This window comes from Leptinotarsa decemlineata, unplaced genomic scaffold (assembly GCF_025532065.1).
Source record: "Leptinotarsa decemlineata unplaced genomic scaffold, Ldec_3_MD MMD2_P_RNA_scaffold_5, whole genome shotgun sequence".
In the NCBI taxonomy this organism is placed as follows: Eukaryota; Metazoa; Arthropoda; class Insecta; order Coleoptera; family Chrysomelidae; genus Leptinotarsa; species Leptinotarsa decemlineata.
In genome coordinates, this window is record NW_027412532.1 from 446,682 (window position 1) to 466,707 (window position 20,026).

General features: G+C 35.4%; 2 protein-coding genes across 2 annotated transcripts; both read right to left on the reverse strand.

Moving 5' to 3' along the window:
- Nucleotides 1-1,469: 1,469 nt before the first annotated feature.
- On the reverse strand, nucleotides 1,470-9,923 carry LOC111517128 (uncharacterized). The gene is made up of 11 exons (XM_074186770.1): nucleotides 9,766-9,923; nucleotides 9,001-9,104; nucleotides 8,876-8,947; nucleotides 8,203-8,335; nucleotides 7,656-7,903; nucleotides 7,413-7,542; nucleotides 5,984-6,428; nucleotides 5,087-5,474; nucleotides 4,394-4,655; nucleotides 3,155-3,434; nucleotides 1,470-3,032 (listed from the first exon to the last, which is right to left on the reverse strand). Exons 1-11 carry the CDS (start codon nucleotides 9,854-9,856, stop codon nucleotides 2,633-2,635), a joined length of 2,553 nt encoding a protein of 850 aa, XP_074042871.1. The 5' UTR covers nucleotides 9,857-9,923; the 3' UTR covers nucleotides 1,470-2,632.
- Nucleotides 9,924-11,310: 1,387 nt separating this feature from the next.
- Nucleotides 11,311-19,732, reverse strand: LOC111517115 (uncharacterized). Its single transcript, XM_023173155.2, has 4 exons — nucleotides 19,328-19,732; nucleotides 15,343-15,887; nucleotides 14,245-14,429; nucleotides 11,311-11,756 (listed from the first exon to the last, which is right to left on the reverse strand). Exons 1-4 carry the CDS (start codon nucleotides 19,453-19,455, stop codon nucleotides 11,553-11,555), a joined length of 1,062 nt encoding a protein of 353 aa, XP_023028923.2. The 5' UTR covers nucleotides 19,456-19,732; the 3' UTR covers nucleotides 11,311-11,552.
- Nucleotides 19,733-20,026: the final 294 nt, after the last annotated feature.

The window sequence follows — 20,026 nt, forward strand, 5'->3', positions numbered from 1 at the left end:
TACCTATATAAAAAAACGAAAACAATAGCAACACAATACAACAAAAAACAAGGCACTCAAAAGGAAAGCCATAAATTATTTGCAAAATATAATCATACGCAGTTTCTTTCAAAAGGTAAATTCAGGCATCACCATGATAGCAGTCATGCATATATTCATCTCTTCTGTAAAAGCATTCATTATTGATACTTTTTTAGGTAATTTTAAAACGTGTATAGGACGGCAGTTGGTAAGATATTGCATAAATTGATGTCTAGAAAATTCTCAGAAGATTTCTGAAGATTGAACTTAGCAGGTCGTATAAATGGGAATTAGAAAACCGCCCTCAATTAATTGTACCTCCAGCAGCGATTAAAAAAATAAAAATTGATACAAGGGTCATGATTTCCAGCTCTTACAACAATGGGCGACGTACTGCTTTCTTTTCAGCAGAAGTAGATTTTCTCTAAAGAATTGTCCCGTAACTAATATGCGAATGCAAAAAGGCAGCGATGCGTTATTGGAAAAGAATATTGGCATATGCGTTTTTTCCATATTAAGTTCGAGAGTTGAGGGTATTCTTATCTGTAGAGTATGTTATTGATTTCAACGAGACTGAAAACAAAAATTGTTTCAGTCAAAAATCATATCTGAAGTGACTGCAATGGAAATTTCAAAACTTCGTCTTCTGTAGTGATATTTATCTGCTGGTGTAAAGCCTGCTGAATATCTGTAGGAACCCAAACCAGAAATCAGTTTCTGTTTTGCATAATTCGACTTCGAAATGTCGCTAATTAATTGTTTTTCACTATTCGAATAACTGATCGTCCACTTTAGTTTCAATAATTCATCAAGGTCGAAATTCAACGAATCTTTTCCACACAAAGCAGTCAAGTGAATTGATTTAATTATCTTGACTGCTATAGTTTTCCCGATTTTTTTATTTTTCACAAATATACAGGTGATTTTTGCCACCTCAAGAATCCATATCAAAACTAATCACGCTCTTTTAAAATAAGCGGGAAAATGTAATTGAATACTCGCTTGCTATTTAATAATCATAATTATGAATCGATCTGAAAACACCACGTCCCTCAGCAGTTCCAATTAGTTGTGAAGATAATGTTTCACACAGGTTTTACTAGTCTATCATTCTTTTTGTCTGGCTATCAATACGTGACTAATCGCACACAACTGATATTCATTTTCTGTTTGAACGGAATTCTCGTAAATATTCCAGATAAAGATATAGGAAATTACCAGCGTCCAAACTGAGAATAAGTGCGTTTTCTTGGTATCCTTAATGGAAACGGTATTTTCCTGTGTTTCTACTGAAAAATACAAAAATGGTATCAATCTTCAGAGTCCCTGGCGCCATCTAGAGGTGAGAGGTGTTACTATGAAATGGATCGATGAAGTTTTCTTCATGGAAGTTGCAATTTGTTTGGCATAACTAGCAGCATTGTCTATAGACTAACGTAGAAAACGGATTGCTTAAATGTATTTTATTATTTTCAAGACAGTCAACTACACTTACATTAATATTAGACCATTAAACAAAATATCAAAATAATATGAGAACAAATGTTTCTGTAAATCTGTTGTAATTCACCTGTTTTACATATTGCATAACTATGGATTAGTTGAAAACATGTCAGAAACGTTATCTGACAGACCAACTTCAGCAAACTCAACTGTCATTATAATATAATGGCATTTGCCATTATATAACAAATATGTGCTGTGTATTGCGGGGCTTTATTTTGTGTTGTAATTGCCCGTTGTGCAAATTCATTCAATGTGTGGAAGTTTTATCAGAAAAGCGAAGTGAGGGAGGGCCCCTTTTATAAACGCCGGTATCCAGGCCGGAATCTACACATCTTTGTTACGAGTTTATTTGACATAAATTGCTTTCATTCTTTCTTTTGGGGATTTCCATATTTTTTGCATGAAAAAGCCAAAACGTTCGTTTAAAGGTGATTGACAATGTTTCATGATGAATTTCACCAGTTCGGACTTTCATTGTCTAATATATAAAACGATTTGAAATTCCTGAAACAACTAAAAAAGAAGAATTGAAAATGAATAGCTGAAAATAACAATTATATTGAGCAAAAAAATAACCTGAAATAAATTAAGAGTGAAATGAAATACAAGCAAAAATAGAACGATTGAACAAAAAATAAAAAACAAAATACAGGGTGTAACTAAGTAAGTGTAAACCATTTGAGGATATGCTTCCTCATCGAAAAAAGATAGTATCTTTCATATAAAGAAATTTCATTGGAGCATCCCTTGTTAAGATACAGCCCCTTAAAGGGATACATAAAATTTGTATAACAATTTTTATTTTCATTCTTATTTTAATTTTAATTTTTTATTTAATCGTTCTATTTTTACTTGTAGTTTATTTCACTTTTATTTCATTTCAGGTTATTTTTTTGCTTAATATAATTGTTATTTTAAGCTATTCATTTTTAATTCTCCCGAACTAGTGAAATCCAAAACCTTTCTTTCCCAAAACTAAATCCCTCCTAAAAATATACCCTTTCAGTTTAAATTACAGAAAGTTATTTTGGTAAAAGAGTTGAGGACTAATGAAACCACATCTTTGTCTACTACTCTGACAAACACAACGTTACTATGTTCTATTTCATTCTTCCACCCTTTCTTCTGCAATCGGAGACGTGGCCTTATCAGCCCCACCCAGTTCTTCCTCACCATCTCCCTCTGTAACGTCTCCAACACCTTCCTCAATTTTCTCCTCGTCACTTTCGACTTCCTCGAGCTCTTCATGCTCCTTGTTGAGATCGCTGGTAGCTGTAGACGTGGTTTCTTCCTGAGCATACGTCTTTGGTTTACTCCTCTTCTTGGATTTCTTCTTAACCTCTTGGATTTCCTCTTCCACAGCGTGATAGTCAGCGGGGAAGAACAACTGACAATCAGCTTCTCCAACCTCAGCATCAGGACTCATGTAGGAAGGACCTAGCTCGGCGAAGGCTTTCATGCATTCAGGATTGGATTTTTTGAGTTGGATCACAAGTTTCTCTTCGCTGGAAGAAAATTATATAGATTCAAGTAGGAACTTTTTGTTTTTGAAGACAGTGATGGACACATATGGTAACAGATACCTCAAATTTTTAAATGCATTCAGACTCGGACAAGCGTAACTTACTAGGTTGTAGGAACTGTCCTCTCTTCGAATTCCTGAACAGTCTTGGCTATCAATGACGCTTCGCAGGGGACATCTTTGGTGAAAAATCCGTAAGCCATAACTTGCCCGGCATACTGCTCCACCAGCTCCATGACCTCGCGGGTTTTGAAAGCATCATAGCAAACAGCAACATAGAAGGGAGTGGGTTCTACATCTGGAAACTTGTAATTAGCAGAAAGGTTCGGAAACAGATGCTTCAGGACCACGGCTTTGTTTAGTTGGTTTGGAGGTACCCATATCCCTGGTTAACAAATAGATGCGTTTGATATAGTTGAGGACATTTGGTTGGGATCAACATTGACAAGAGTCTGCCCAAACCTCATTTGCAATGAATTCTCTTTGAAACCAGGAGATTGAGAAGAAGTGGAGAAGCTGGATGAATGAATGATAAAATACCACGGCAATGTATGCCATCTTATTAAAGGGTATTCGACGAACTTCTTTCCTTCATTAGTCTTCACAGTTTATTATTGGTTTCCTGTGATTCACTACCACCCAATCTGTCTGGCTCTGTGTTGCTTTGCCAGTAGCTAAAGTATCCATTATACAGCTTTATTTTGATCAGATATCACCTAACAAGTGTCCATTGCATGGTCTTATGATGATCTTATGAAGATTTTTCCAATATCTTTTTGTTTCTCATCGACCTATTTTCTGATCTTGATCCACAACAATGTTTTGGGGAGCATTCAAAGTAATAGTGAACTGAAATTCAATGCCTACTAGCCTTATGTGATTTCAACACACCAATAGTACCGCTGGGTGAAAAAAACTGAATATATTAGTAGGTGTCGTGGTGCCATAGACCACCCCCACTTCTTCATTTTTCGTCATCATTCATTCGTTCTCACTTCAACGAGATTTGGGCCTTGAGATAGGATACCAAAGGCCCCGATGTGGGTGGTGTCCTGAAATGTATATTGGGCAAACTGGTAGGAATTTCTCTAGAAGGATAATTGAACATAATCGTTTTTTCGAGTGAGAGGCATGAGTTCAACCAGTGTTAGAAACCAATTGACTCGAGAATTCGGGACTATTAACAAAAAGAATAAATATAGGTGAAGTGCTGCGTTTAATTTGTAGTCGGTGGAATGAAATTGTTTCGGTTTCTAGTTCATTAAATGCAAGATACTTTGAATTAACCTGGAATTGAGAAACCCATGTCATTGTCATTAATTACAAACCGATTTCATCGCTCACCTATAAGGATATTTTCCTCTCCTCCGTCAGCAATCGTCATTAACCTTTGACTGGGAGATTTTTCATCGCCAGGTGGTTTTCTGGTATTTCCGTACACCAGCTGGAGAACGACCTCGTCTATGTCGCCGTAAAGGTTTTCTGAACTTCTTTTGACGAGTAATGCTAACGAGATTCTGTTGTTGGACATATCATTGATTGTTGTTGTTGAAAATTTAACGTCGAAGAACAACAGATCTTCAATCAAGTCCTTGTTGATTTTCACCTGAAACGGGGAAGATGAAATTTACTTTTTGGTTGTTTTGTTCACACGGTATACCTCAAGGATCGGTTCTCGGACTAAAGAAGGGTTGATCTTCTGTAAAGGTCGAGAGAATTGCTCAAGATATTTTTACTAGAAATTTAGAATGCATGGAAATCAGTATATTTCTCATTCAGTTTAGTTGTTAGAAGTTTCTCACTTTCTCGAAGATGGTGGAGAAATAGAAATTTCTGTAACTATTATATATTGTTGTTTGAGCAACGTTTCTCAACTGATTTTTTGAAATTCATACCAAGCTGCTTCTTATTGTGAATGCAACGCAAGACTGATGAAAATAAAAAACAGAAATTTAGTTTTTCATCGACATATTTTATTTTTCCTTCAATTTCGATAACTTCAACGAAAACTCTTTCAACAACAATTTACCAATATCATGCCTGGCTTTCTGAAACTTCCGGCTGGGGAGGCTCACCAAGACCCAATCCGAACAAATCATCGTCATCTTCTTCCTCCCCCTCTTCTTCTGTTTTGTCACCCTCTTCCTCGGTAGCTTCCTCAGCTTCCCCTTCAGTCTTATCTTCAGCTTCCTCGAATTCGGCAGGCTCGGGTTCTGGTTCTTCCAGCTGGGATTCTTCCTGGTCCACTTCTTCGAACTGGAGGTCTTCTTCGTCGAGAGATTCGGCGTAGTCATCTGGGAAGAAGATTTGGCACTCCCTCTCCCCCTCGTCTACGTTGGGGGACATGTAGAGGGGGCCCAGCTGTGCGAGAGCGAGAAGGCATTCGCTTTTGCGCTTCGTCACTTGGATGACGAGTTTTTCTTCGCTGAAAATGGGATTTGAGGGTGTTTTATCCAAACTACGTAGCTGATGAACAACGTCTTAGGTGGTATTGCCAAAAATCTCTTCTCATTGAGAAGACGGATCTCTCTGAACCTGTTACTGGCATCACTTTAGTTGTTGTCAAACAAACTGCAGAAAGGGTGTCATAATTCAGACAAAACCTATCAGGTTTGTCCCTTTGCAAGGCATTTATGCAAACCCCGATGTAGGTCACCAAACAAAAGTTATACTGTGTTTTGGTTGGTTTTAACTGCAGCTGCGGCAGTTATCTTCAGTGGCGTTTGGAGATTGTAACCAAAGAAGACCACAGCAAGACCCGGAAGCCAACCAAAACATTGACGCTAGCTTGAAAGCCACATTCCCTACTACAGCAGGGGCGACCTACGAACTCTACTCACAGATTAGTGACGTCTGAATCAGACTTAGACTGGAGAGAGAGGTGGAAGGATAGAGAAGGCTCATTTGAACAAAATAGTGTCAGAATCGTCTTACAATGTTCTTTTTCCTTTGTTTTCCGGCAACTCCAATTTGCGTAGGCTCTTAGCAATTAGTTCCGCATCTTCAGGGGTCTCCTTAGTGAAGAAACCGTAATGCATGATCTCGTTAGGAAACTGATTCATGATTTGCAGCACTTCATTCATTTTCTTAACATCAAAGACAACAGCAATATGCTTGGGAGTCTCCTGCAGAGGAGGAGCTTCGAATTCCTTAGCAAGTTTAGGAAAAAACAACCTCAGGCATGTAGCTTTGAGAAATTTTGTAGGGGGAACCCATATGCCGATCAGAGTGTGGTGTTCTTTACTGTCGTCATCGTCTTCTTTGGGTTCTTCTTTGAAGAGGAGTTGCTGGTAGGGACAGTCTTCTGATCCGGGAGGTTTTTTGGGCTCGCCGTATACTAAGGTGAATATTGCTTCGTCTAGATCTTCTAATTCTGTGCCTGATTGATTAGGTTTGAGGAAATAAATATAATGAAGTTGTTCAATATGATCATATTATTGTCGGTTTACAAAATGTCTGTATATTTGTATGTATTGTCTATACGGAGTCAATACGAACGGCTAAATGTACTGGTACTGGTACTGTACGGCTAAATGTACTAAATTTACTGGTTAATACCATATAAAACCACTCCCACGAAAATAATTATTAGACCTGGTATGAATTTCTTACCTACATACAAAAAAAAAACGGCCGACGTTCTGTAACTATTTAGTTTTTATGCCATTCGAATTAACTTCGTATACAGGGTGTTTCAAATTCGATCCTCACCATTGGGATCTCGAAAACTATGAGAGATACAAAGATGGTTAAATTGGGGCAAAGTTGTGTATTTACCTGAATAACAAAATCTCATTGAGTTTAACAAATTGAAAGTCTAATTTAGAAATATCAAAGTCAAAGCCTATTATGATAGGAATTAATTTTTTGCAATATTTTTAGAAGAAGAAAGATAACTTATAAATACATTATTGGAAAGGTAAAATCTGATACTATTCAAAACAGAAAGAATCCAATACAGCACCCACGAGAAAAAATAAAGTTGATGATGGTGGCCGGAAGACGAAACGTCGGATAGAAAATCTGAGAACACCATTATGTAGCAAAGAAAAAGTGGCAACGTGAAAGTGCAATTTATTTTCGAATCCTTCGACAAATAAAGCCATAAAAAAATAAAAACCATTTTCTGACATTTCTGTTTTATCTTGATATCTCCGGATATACTAGGAATTTCAGAACTTTCTCAACGGCATGTTGTTAGTCAGGTAAATGCGCAACATTGCCGTCGTTCAAGCATCTTCCTATCTCTCATAGTTTCCGAGATCCTAATGGTGAGGATCGAATTTGAAACACCTTGTATACTATATGTGCTTTTCATTCGTGTGACAATAAATGAATAAATGAAGGAAATGATGAATCAAACCAGGTGAGGGCTTCATCAAAAGCACTAGAAACTGTCTCGCCATCAAGTCTTGTAAAGAATGATCATCGAATTCGTCCTCTTTTTCGCAAAAATACAGTATATCATCGAGATGTTCTTGGGTCATATTAACCTGTGAATAAATTAAGGATCAGGATATGTGGGAAAAAACTGGGAGCCAAAGACGTCGCAATAAGGTTGACACAACTTTAAATTCCCTTCGAACCGTTTGAAATTGAAACTGACCTTCTCCGTTTGATGGATAGACAGACCGGCCTCGTGAATAAGGTCTGACATCACTTCCATATACTTGTCCCTCGCGTTGGGAAAAATAACCACAACTCCGAATCCAGGAAGGTTATTCAGGATATTGTGACACTCTGCAACCTTTCTGTCGTGAATCTCCTTGGCCCGCTTTGCTTCCTCTTTCTCTCTCGCTTTTCTTGCTACACTTTCCGTAGCTTCGTAACGAGCTTTTTCCACATCCGTCATGTCTGCACAAAAGAGAGAAAAAAGCTTTAGCAATTTAGGCAGTTAGCTGCAATGTAACTTTTGCTAGGAAATCTTTTCAATGGCCTAGTCGAACAGTCCACTGCATTACCTGATATGACACTCTTGGATTTTAGTGAGGATTTGTAAGGTTCAACGCATTTGTTCAAGTTTGGACACGTAGTTATATGTGACCAGTGTTTATAGTCAAATATCATACTAAAAATACCTTCTTGGACGATACAGTGTGTTTCGACAACAACAGCTGGTTATTTTTTATTTTTATTATTTCTCATCAACTAACCTGTGACCTCCAGAATGTTATCTCTTTTTTTCTCCCCACTCGCTGCCAATTTCTCGTTGTTTAGTTCTTCTATTATTAGCCTGGTCAATTTTGGGGCATTGGCACCAAACATGAGGTTCACCATTTTCCCTTTCTATAACAAGTAAAACATTTAGGCAGAGCTTTTTTCATATTTGAGAAGGAACGCATTATTTTTTGAAGAGGATCAAAGTATGTCGGAGGACATTTACAGTTACACATTACATTATGAAAATTGGTAAAGGTATTCCTATTTACATCATAGTATAGATGAGAAGTCTGACGAATTAACTAAAGCGTATTTGCCAGATTGTGAAAATTACTTCAATAACCCATGATGTCAACGTAAATATTCATCAAATTCTTTATTTCATTAACGAATCAATTCAGAAGTGTACTTGAGACGAACTATTTCTAATGATACATTATTTGAAACTTATAAAAAATCTCCATTCAAGGAATATTATGATTTGGAAAGTGAAATTTACTTTATTTATATTCTCCCGCGGGTAACAAAGTATTTTATGATACCAGGTAACTGGTCAATTTCTACTTATTTTTCAAAACAGGGTTGCAAAGAATGACAGAAAGTAAACTTTAGACAAACTCAACTAAGGCTTATATTCAATGACCCAAACTCATATTGAAGACTTACAGAGATAAACATCCATGTCGGTTCGCTTTTGTTCCTGAATCTCTCTAAAGCAGTGATATTATCAGATTTGGCCTGGAATTGAGAAAATATAAACATTTGTACAGTGTTGATTTCCATCATGGTACCATCGCCAGTTGCAACATGTCCCCTCCTATTTCGAGTTTCAGCTTCTTCAGGTTGGCAGACATGCCAAGGCAGGGACCGCACCAATCAGAATACACATCCACAACTGGGAAAATAAAAGTGAAGAAATTATTAGAATTATATAGCAGGTGAAAAAAAGTCTACTCATTTGTTTTGCATTCATGAGCATTAATGATTCCTTCATCAGAGAAGATTTTTCGAGAAGAAATGAAGATCATAAAGCAGATAGCATCTGGTAGCCATATTCCAGTCATCTCATTGAGAAAAACAGAAAATTGATCAGGAATGAACTACTTGTAAACTCAAGATCTATTAACTGAGACCATAAATGTGCGGCTGGCTCCTGCTGGCGACTACGTGCATTTTTATTTCTTTCTTTTGGTAACCAAGTGTTGCCAATCTTTACACTTAGCTGCACCATACCTACTGATGCTGGTCCAAAAGCCCGTAACACGTGTCTATGTATTGTAATTGTAATCAACCTATTTTACAAGAATTACCCATTTACCTAATTAAGTTTTGTACTTACCCACTGTTAATGTGTAAATTATTTAATTACTATTATGAATGGTGAGAATGGTGTGATTCCCATCAAGTGAAAAGACAGTGTATTTATAAAATTCAAAGAAGCCAGCAAACATTATATTACATAAAGCATTGTGCTGACATTGATTTTCTAGAGAAAAATCAATAGGCGAGAAAAAAATCCAAGACAGTTTCGGTATTGATTTCTATTTTCAACTTACCAATAAGCCCATCTCTCTGCAGCAGTTTTTCCCACTCTTCATCATTGGTAACTTCTGTTTGCAATTGCACTGCTTGGCCTTTCTTAGCCATTTTGACAGAGGTGAAGTATGTCCGGAATTTGTTGCACGTTGCTAGGGAATTGCACGTATTGATGTAACAGTACGTCGACGATAGTCTCAGAAACGTATAGAAATAATTTACAGATGACCAAAAAATATTAACAGAAAAATACTGGTAGGTTTTTTCTGAAAGCAGAAATAAGGAAAACTGGAGCATTCGCGGCAGAATTTCTTTCTTAACCAGATATAGATGATGAAAATATTACTATGAAATCTATTAATACATTATTTGAAAGTGATTCTTGAGGGTAATAATGAGTTGCAGCTTGGTTAATCTAGCTGAATATTCAGAGTTCAGTAACAGCGAGGAACTGGTGTTGCTAACAGCGTGTTACCACGGAAAGTGTTGTTCTTGTGTTACTGTTTGGGTGTTAAAATAACGGTTTGGTGTTGGCAAAAACTTCAGTAATATTCAGTTAAGTCTTATTCTTTGTTGTCAACTGTGACTTTTTTGTTGTCTTTGATACTTCCTTTGAACAGTGAGCTGAAAAACAAGGTTATCAGTGGATGAAGCAGAGAAATTGTGAACAAGATTTATGCAATGGAATAAGAATTCCTTTCGCGAATTCAAGAAGTAATAATAATGATACGTGAAATTGAAACCGATTTTGTATTTTAACTTTGAAGGTTCAAGAACGTGTAGCTGAGGACACGGTGGGTTTGCGTGCAAACTGAACGAATAATCAAATTAGAGGTGAAAAAAATAGAATATGATGAGAAAAGCCTTTCCAACTCTAAATAAATGATGCTGATTTAGCAATTTTACGCACATGTATGATTAATTATTTCCATATCGTAGAGAAACAAGGTTGGAGGATGAAGTGATCATACCATGGATGAAGATGGTGATCTTTCCGAATTCGAAACACTTTCTGACGACAATCATGTATCAACAGTAGGCGAGAAATGATACTCTAATCATTAAGCAACCATTGAGCAACCAAATATTATATGAATTATATCTATGTATCTTGTGGTGTGTTATTGTCAATATTGCAAGCAATGTTTTGTAGATTATCTCCCTATTATGATTCCTGATCATTTCTATCAACTACGCATACAATTATCTATCAATTATTGGTTGTAAGTTTATCCATTTTCCCTTAATTCATTCATCTCTAATGAGACCATACGTATCTATTATTCTCAATTCAATATCACTAATTATTCCTCAATCATTTCTCACCTGCACAAACGGAAGAAATATAGTTTCCATTCCCTACTGATATATGTGCAGTTGTCAACACTTGCCAAATTTATTTTACTTTCTGATGAAATTGTTAGTGGACACCATCTCTCTTTATCATTCGCGCATGTCGGAGGCACAGCTGAATTTGCAAAGCTGTGCTTGTAGGTTATGTTAGGATAGGTTAGGTTATGAACGAAATTTTAGGTTATGGATATCAAATATTCAAAGCTTATGTCTTTCAATTAGAGGAACGCTTTATTTCAATCATGTTTACAAAATTGTTCAATTGTTGAAACGTTTTTTTCCACATGACAAGTCAGTATTTCATATTCATGACAAACCTCTGTAACAATCTTCACAGGAACTGACTGCACTTTCCAAATTTCCTGTTATTCTTGCACCGTGATGAAAATCATTCATCATAAGATTTCTGGCCATCCATAAAATTTGTCTATTCGGCTCTGAGACCAAAGTACTCTTAAATTATAAGATTGAGCTCTGATGCATGAACAGTTGGGTTGTTTTTCTGTTGGAAAATCCGAAACGGCAGTTTCTTCGACGCCACTTTTTCTAAGTTACCCTCCAATAGATTGATTAAGTCGTCTAGGTATTGGGTCTCCCTCAAGTCGTTCCTTAACGCATTTGTTTCCTTCAGCAGATTGTTAACCTTGACATCACACTCCTGAAAAATAACTCTTTCATAATTCTAAACACACACATTCCATTCAAAGAAACAATATTAGTTTCTAAGCACGAGTTCTAAATTGATCTGTGGTTGTATATTTTAAATTTCTGATGGCACAAAAAAAGTAGTGGCGTCATATCAGGTGATCCAGTGAGCCATTTCTTGGGACCACATCTGCTTATCTACTGGTGAGGAAATTCCATAAAGCAAAACGAGTTTCAAGCCTTCTCAATACGAAAGGCTCTTTGAGAGTGTATAATACATGAAAAACGTGGTCCCTCAAAAAGGAACTACTTCATATGTATAAAAAAATGTATACAATTATTGGGGAAAGTATGAAATAGTCTTCAAATCAAAGCAATTACGATATTTTCATTCATTGCTAGAAAATAAGGTTACAAATGCTCAGATAATCAATCATTTTTATATCTACCTACATTCATCAACTCTGTCTTCAATTTCTGTTCAAACTTTTGAAATGAATCTATATTATCATGGCGGGGCTTCCTTAGAATCAAAATCAAGTAACAAGGTTTCTGAACAGATGGCGTAGAAAAGACTATATCGGAAGAAACGGTTCCTTTCAGCAGCCAACACGATTCCCAGACCTATATCCCCTAGATTTCTATCTATGCAGATATGTTGAAGGAAAGGACAATCAAGAAAAACTATCGACTTGAAGGAAATAGTTTTCTGTTCTATTGAAAGATCAATTCAAAACTGGTAAATATACTGAATCGTTTGATTGAATGGAACTGACCGATACTTGATGAAAATCTATATTAAAAAACTAATTGATACAGTTTAATTTATGATTTTCACTATAGAGGGTTTTACAAAAACCGCGACACGTGTTTCGCTATACAATGGCTTCCTCAAGCATGAACTGAGAGTTACTTCTGAATTACAACCATTTTTGTAATGGAAAATGGTTGTTATTTAGAAGTAACTCTCAGTTTATGCTTGAGGAACGTGTTTCGCTATTCAATAGCTTCCTCAAGCATAAACTGAGAGTTACTTCTAAATTACAACAATTTTTGTAATGGAAAATGGTTGTAATTTAGAAGTAACTCTCAGTTTATGCTTGAGGAACGTGTTTTGCTATATAATAGTTTCCTCAAGCATAAAGTGAGAATTACTTCTGAATTACAACCATTTTTATATTGGAAAATGGTTGTGATTTAGAAGTAAATCTCAGTTTATGCTTGAGGAACGTGTTTTGCTATATAATAGTTTCCTCAAGCATAAACTGAGAGTTACTTCTGAATAACAACCATTTTTGTAATGGAAAATGGTTGTAATTTAGAAGTAACTCTCAGTTTATGCTTGAGGAACGTGTTTTACTATTTATTAGTTTCCTCAAGCATAAACTGAGAATTACTTCTGAATTACAACCATTTTTGTAATGGAAAATGGTTGTAATTTGGAAGTAACTCTCAGTTTATGCTTGAGGAACGTGTTTCGCTATACAATAGCTTCCTCAAGCATGAACTGAGAGTTACTTCTAAATAACAACCATTTTTGTAATGGAAAATGGTTGTAATTTAGAAGTAACTCTCAGTTTATGCTTGAGGAACGTGTTTTACTATTTGATAGTTTCCTCAAGCATAAACTGAGAGTTACTTCTAAATTACAACCATTTTTGTAATGGAAAATGGTTGTAATTTAGAAGTAACTCTCAGTTTATGCTTGAGGAAGCTATTGTATAGCGAAACATGTGTCGCGGTTTTTGTAAAACCCTTTATAGTGAAAATCATACATAAACTGTATTAATTAGTTTCTTCTGCATCGTTTGGTTTCATTTCGCTTGTTTTTTCAGCTTTGATTTGATTGGTTTCAGAAATATTTTGTACCCAGCTCGATATATCGAAGATCTACTTGTAAATTCATGATGTTTGAAATCATTTCAGTTCATTTTGTCAATTGTCCTTTCAGCAATAAATAACAAATTCGTTGTGCTTTGATTTGTTTAGGCCTTCCCCATTTGAAGAAAGAAACAGAAAAATGTGATCCCGAGATTCAGTTATCCCTGATGGGAAAAACGCCACGCAGGAAAATTATTAAAAGTAGATGAAAATACACCATTCTCAAGAATATTCGACAGAATTTTTCATTCCTTTTGATCGAGTACGGAAAATTTGGTGTTGGATGAGATACCCAGTTTGTTGGTATTTATTTCTTGAGAAAAACTTTTATTATTGTACAACCTTTATTTGAGACACTTTCTCATGATTGTTACCCATTGTGCTGACTCAGAGAGAAATTAAGTTTATTATTACCGATTACTTGAATCAGATACTACCAACCCTCTTAGAAATCCCTAAATGCATGCCCTGATTCCGTCGCCGGCTGTCATAAAGCCCAAAGCCGAAGACTAGTTCACAAATCCGCTTCCTTGATAAATTCCATCTCTGGAGAGTACACATATAAAAGAGCTGAACATCCTGCCAAACACAGCATACTATAGTCGTGTGTCGACACTTACCTGAAAGCTTTTCCTAATCTCTGCCAACTGGTGATGCATTTCACAAGTCTCTTCTCTAAGACAGCGAATGCTTCTGTCTTCATAATCTAGGCCGATGCTGCTCAAAATATTCGATCTGCTCGCTGTTTGGGGATAATCCCTGATAGGCTCCCCTTTGCTGGAAGTGCCACTGTCGATGCTGTTGCCTGGGAAAAATCGGATAAGTAGCTTCAAAAACACATGATAGACTCGCAGTTCAACTTGAAGTAACAATGAATCTGTATTTGATGAATATGTATGATAGAATAAAAAGTGTATAACTACTTTTTTATGACACAAAAATCTACAATCTACGATCAGAGGAGTTCCTAGAAATAATAAATTGATCTATCAGTTACACAATCTCAGTCAACAATCTGATATCAACTTGTTGATTTGAGTTATTATTACTCGAAATTCAAAGAATTAGAGAAGCAATCCTTTCCTGTTTATTTATTTATTTATTCTCCATAACAATTGTTTCAATGTATAGTGCGAACTTCACAAGCTTGCCTCCTTTACGGACAAAACTCCGTTTAAAAATGGTACATTTTTGGAAATTGGATCAACCGTTCCTGCTATATTTCTGCCGATTAACCAGCAGTAATATATACTTTCTTAGAATCTGCAAACGAACGAAAATTTTAATGAAAACGTACGCCAAAGTCAAATTTTGAATGAAGCTATGAGTTGTCATGAGTTTCACTGGACAAGAGTTATTCATTCATTTCAATAAAGTTTGTTGGTCACCCTGTATGTAAATATATCCTTAAAATCAATGTTTTTCTTTCTCAAATCTGAAAATTTAACTGTTTTACTGGAGATATATCGAGACATCGAAGTAAAGTGAACTCTGAAGCAACCAAGCGATCAGTTTCAAAAAACTGTAGAGTTTATTTTTTAAAACTGATTCCTTTCTTTATTTCTTTGAAACCGTCTCAATTTTTTTCGTTCGAAGATGAAGAAGTAGAAAACCATAACCTTTCTTTCGCAAAAATGACTTGTAATTCCCACCAGTTTCAGTTAATTTCGTTCTCTAAATGAAGATGGCCCTACAATTTTTTTCCACTTTCCACTCACCTAAATCGCTAGTTTCCACCACAAATTGAGGCAAAGATACAGCTTTCTCCTCTTCAGGGGGGGACACCAAATCATTAGCGTTGCACTCGATATCTTTGAGTATCAGCTCCATCATCAGACTCAGCATGCTGTCCTCCTTGTTGGTGTGGTAGTAGAGGATTTCTTTGTAGATTTCTTCCGAAATGTCTGTCGGTTCCTCCTTCAAGAAGTACTTGAAATTCGTCGTCTTCACGTCGAGGTTCTTCATTAGATCCTCAGCTGCCTCTTCCTTGATGAGGCTCTTGTACTTCGCGAAATAAACGACAGCGAGAAGCATCTTAGACTCGGGGTTGCAGGGCTTGATGTTTTTGGCCAGTTCTTGTTTGGAGGGGATTCTGAAGTTCAGTTTTTCCTTGAGTAGTTTTTCGATTGGGGAGTTGGGAAGAAGGCCCAGTTTGAGATTTGGTGGTTCAGATGCTTCCTCGGCAAGTTCGAGGTTCAGGAGGGCTTCCAATGCTTCTACTGAGTGATGTTTTGGTAGATATTTCTTCAAAGCGGTGAGAACTCTGTAAAAATGTCAAGTTGATTGCTCACCAATATCAGCAAAAAAATTCAATGCTGAACACAACCCAGTCATTTGGAATATTTATGGGGGTTTTATCATAATTCTGTTATAGAAACAACAAAACTTTTAAGTTTATACATTGATGAGAAATTATCATGGAATGAAAAAATTTAAAAAAATTAAAGGTCTTTCGCAAGGTTAGAAACTTCATACCAATAACATTTTTGAAAAAATATATATTAGTCTCATTCATTCACATTTGCACTATCTTATTTCTGTGTGGAGAACAGAAAGTAAACCTACAGGCAAATCTCTGAAAACCTTATAAAACAAAATAATTAGAAGCATTTATAAATAACTATATTTGGAATTAATACTGAACGTATATGAATCAAACTATTTATTGGACTTGAATTTACTCTATAAACCAAAAATCAGCTGTTTCATTCATTTTGTTGAAATTATTACAAAGAAATCAAACTTGAATCCTATTCGAATTGGATATATTCATAATCATAACACAAGGCAAACCAAATTACTGTCAAAATTGAAGTAGATATGAATTTTGGAAAAAGTCTGCAGAGAAATGACGCTCATATGGTTTGAATCCCACCTTTCATGAAGGAATCAAATAGAGTTTGTGTGGTGTTCCAGAAGGATCAGTTTTATGACCCATCTTATTCTTATTATATGTCAATGACATTGCAAATTTGAGCATTTCTGGAAATTTCACTCTTTTCGCTGATGAAACGACGATATTGTGTAACAACAAGGACCACACCAAGGAGTGGTGTGGTGCTAATTTGCACCACTCTTTTCGCTGATGAAACGACGATATTGTGTAACAACAAGGACCACACCAAGGAGTGGTGTGGTGCTAATTTGCTATCCTTCAATATCACTAAAACAAACATTTATCATTTAGATGTGCTCTTGATGACCTGTCATTCGGTGATAACTTAGTGATCAAGAACGAGACTCAATCTAAATTTCTAGGTATTCACATTGACAACAAGCTCAAATTTATTGAAATTCTATTTATTACAATGGGGTCAAGATGTTTATTAACTTGCTCTCATATATAATACAGGCAACTTTGACCAACAACAAGTTTAGAATAAAAGTAAAAACGTTTCTGGCTGATAGACCCTATTATAATTTGCAAGAGTTCTATAATGATAAATTTACGTGATGAAATGTGCATATTTGAATTCAGGTTATATAAGATTTTTGTTTATATTCTTGTTTGGATACAAATGTTTGTCTGGTTCAATGGGTGTATACATTTATGTTATAATATATGTTTATAAGTCTATTATATAAGTGTTGATAATATTTTTAAACAAGTCTGTACACGACCATGTTGAGACAAAATTTCTATGTTGAACTATAGTGTATGTTTTAACTTGACTTTGTCCACAAGGTTTATTCTTAGTGACATTAAAGTATATTATTATTATTATTGTCACGATGAAATATCGATTGAAAAAAAAATTGTGGAATTTCAAAGTTGAACTCGTTTTTAACATGTACTATCTGTAACCAATTTCATATATGACTGCATTTCATTGTTATTTCAAGGTATGTTACATGTTTATTGTAAAATATCTTATTTCAGTTTTTCATCGACCTTTTTTTTGGGTAATTGTTTCCTTCCACAATCTGGTAACAATTTTTTGGGTAACAATTGCCCAAAATAAGGTCGATAAAAAACTAATTTTTTCCTCCACAAAAAATGACTTTCGTTGAATCTTATTTCAGTTAATGTATAACACTTTGTAGGTAGTTTTAGTCCCTAATTATAAGCATTCATTGTTTTTTGGGAAAATAAACTTGATTTAATAAGATTACTCTTTGACTCTGTGATATAATTGTAACATTTGAAATATATGTATACTTTCAACTGAAGGTCTATATGATTCTTGTTTCTGTTGGAGAATATTATTTTATTATCATTCCATACTTTTCAAACAAGTGAAATAAGTATTATTATTATTATCATTTCGGAAACCAATGAAAACATCGTGACAAATCATAGTTGATCTAATTAATAACTGTTGAATTATTTAGAGAAAAACTATGTTTCAAATCGAAGGGGGTAAATTTTTAGGAGGCATTATTCTTTGGAAAAAAACTTCCTTTGAAAGACGGGGTAGTTGAAGCCAAAAACATTTTTTCCAAACTTTGTTTCCTGAATCGAATGTATGTCTCAATATCTGATTAAATACTTGTCAACTACAAGATAATCCAGTAGTTTGGGAATTCCAGGATGATGAATTGAGAATGTAGACCCTTCAACAGTTGTTCAAACAAACTGTTTACAATAGTCATAAATAGAGAACAGCTTTCATAATTTCTATTTCTGCAGAGTACACTCTTTTGACACAAATTCAAGCGGGATTTCTGGAGGACATACAGGGTGTAACTTAAGTACTTTAAGATATTCAAGTGACGTATTTCTGAGACAACTTTGAGAAAAAAGTCTAATTGAACTTGTGTCCGAAAATGCATCCTGTTGGAGATACAGGGTGTTGAAATTGAATTTTTTTGTTTTTTTTAATAACTTTTGCAAAAATAAGTTATTTACACGAAATTTGCTACCAGGGGTTTTTATGACATTTGATAGAACATTTGATAGAAAAAAGTTGTTCATTTTGACGAGATCCACCACATACTTAGTTTTTGTAACCACCTTCAGCGTTGTTGAGGAAGTGTACCTGTTTCACGTGAAAAAATACTACATGATACATACTCGGCAATTGCTTGTCTGTCTGTCTGAATGCGACAAACTCAAAAATTACCTAGGGGTTTTGTTCGGTTTTCAGGAGGAGAATTTATGTGCAATTTTTATGTTTTGTATAAATCGAATTATGAAAATGTCATCACTATGATGTCGTGGCAGCGATTCTTCCCTTAAGACGTCTTGATGCATATGTATATCTTAAGACAGCTCACTGTACCCATTTTAATGTTTAAAATAATAATCACATCGACTTCTTGGTCACTGTTACCGTCCTAATGAAATCGAACCAATGGAATCAAATATTCAAATATGATTGTGACTGAATATTGAAACTTTGCAAAAATTCCGCTGCAGAAACTCGCAGGTTCAATTTGATATTATGATTATGACAGTGACTAGAGACTACTGCAACAACTGGGTTGAAAAGTTTAGAGCAATTTGAAATAAATAATGAAAGCGTACGCGTACGTATGGAAATTAATACGAAATTATGATTTCCCACGTCAAAAACACCCCGGGTATCAAATTTCCTGCAGATAACTTATTTTTTGAAAAGTCGTTTCTAAAAAACCAACAAAAAAATCAGTTCCAACATCCTGTATCTCCGAAAAGAAGCATTTCCGGCACAAATTCATATAGACTCTTTCTTGGAATTATCCCAGGATACTTTTGTTACACCCTGTATAATGAAAAATTACCTGGTCTCCTTGTTATACTGGTCAGCCCTTTCGAAGCCGTCGTCCACCGCTATTTCACTAAACGACCACCCGAAGTCGTTGTCATTTGTATCCTCCGTGAAGGTACCGTCACTTTTGTAAACCCTCATACTTGTGCTGCCTCTTGAAGAACACTTGAAACACTGACCAGATTTGGCAATGTTTCGGATATAGGCCCGTAATTAAATTTGTAAGGGCTTAAGGATAGTGGGGATAGTTTAGGTAATCCTCAGGGGAGTTTTAGCAGGTTTCACTGGCCCGAATGGAAATATCATTGGTGGTTATCCCATGATATCGGGTGTGTTTATTATCAGTGTATGAACCTTGTTTGTTTTCGATGAGTGTCAATCGTATTATTTCTGTTCAAGTAGTTCGATATACTCTGATAGAACATTAATGACTGGATAAGTGGTATTCTTTTATTTGGCAAATGTAATTATGAAGATAAGGATACTGATAATAGTTGGTTGTGTTTGTGGGCGAACCCCTAAAATTTTAAGCTGTTCAGTTATGATATCATTTAGAACGTCTTATAATAATAAGAATAATGTTGATAATAATAATAATGAATTTATTTAATTTTTCAGTACAAGGATCAGTCAAAATCAATTTGAAAAATCTGAACAAATTCAGAAAACTCACAAAGGACACCCTGTGCTTGAGTATTACTGTTTTATTCAC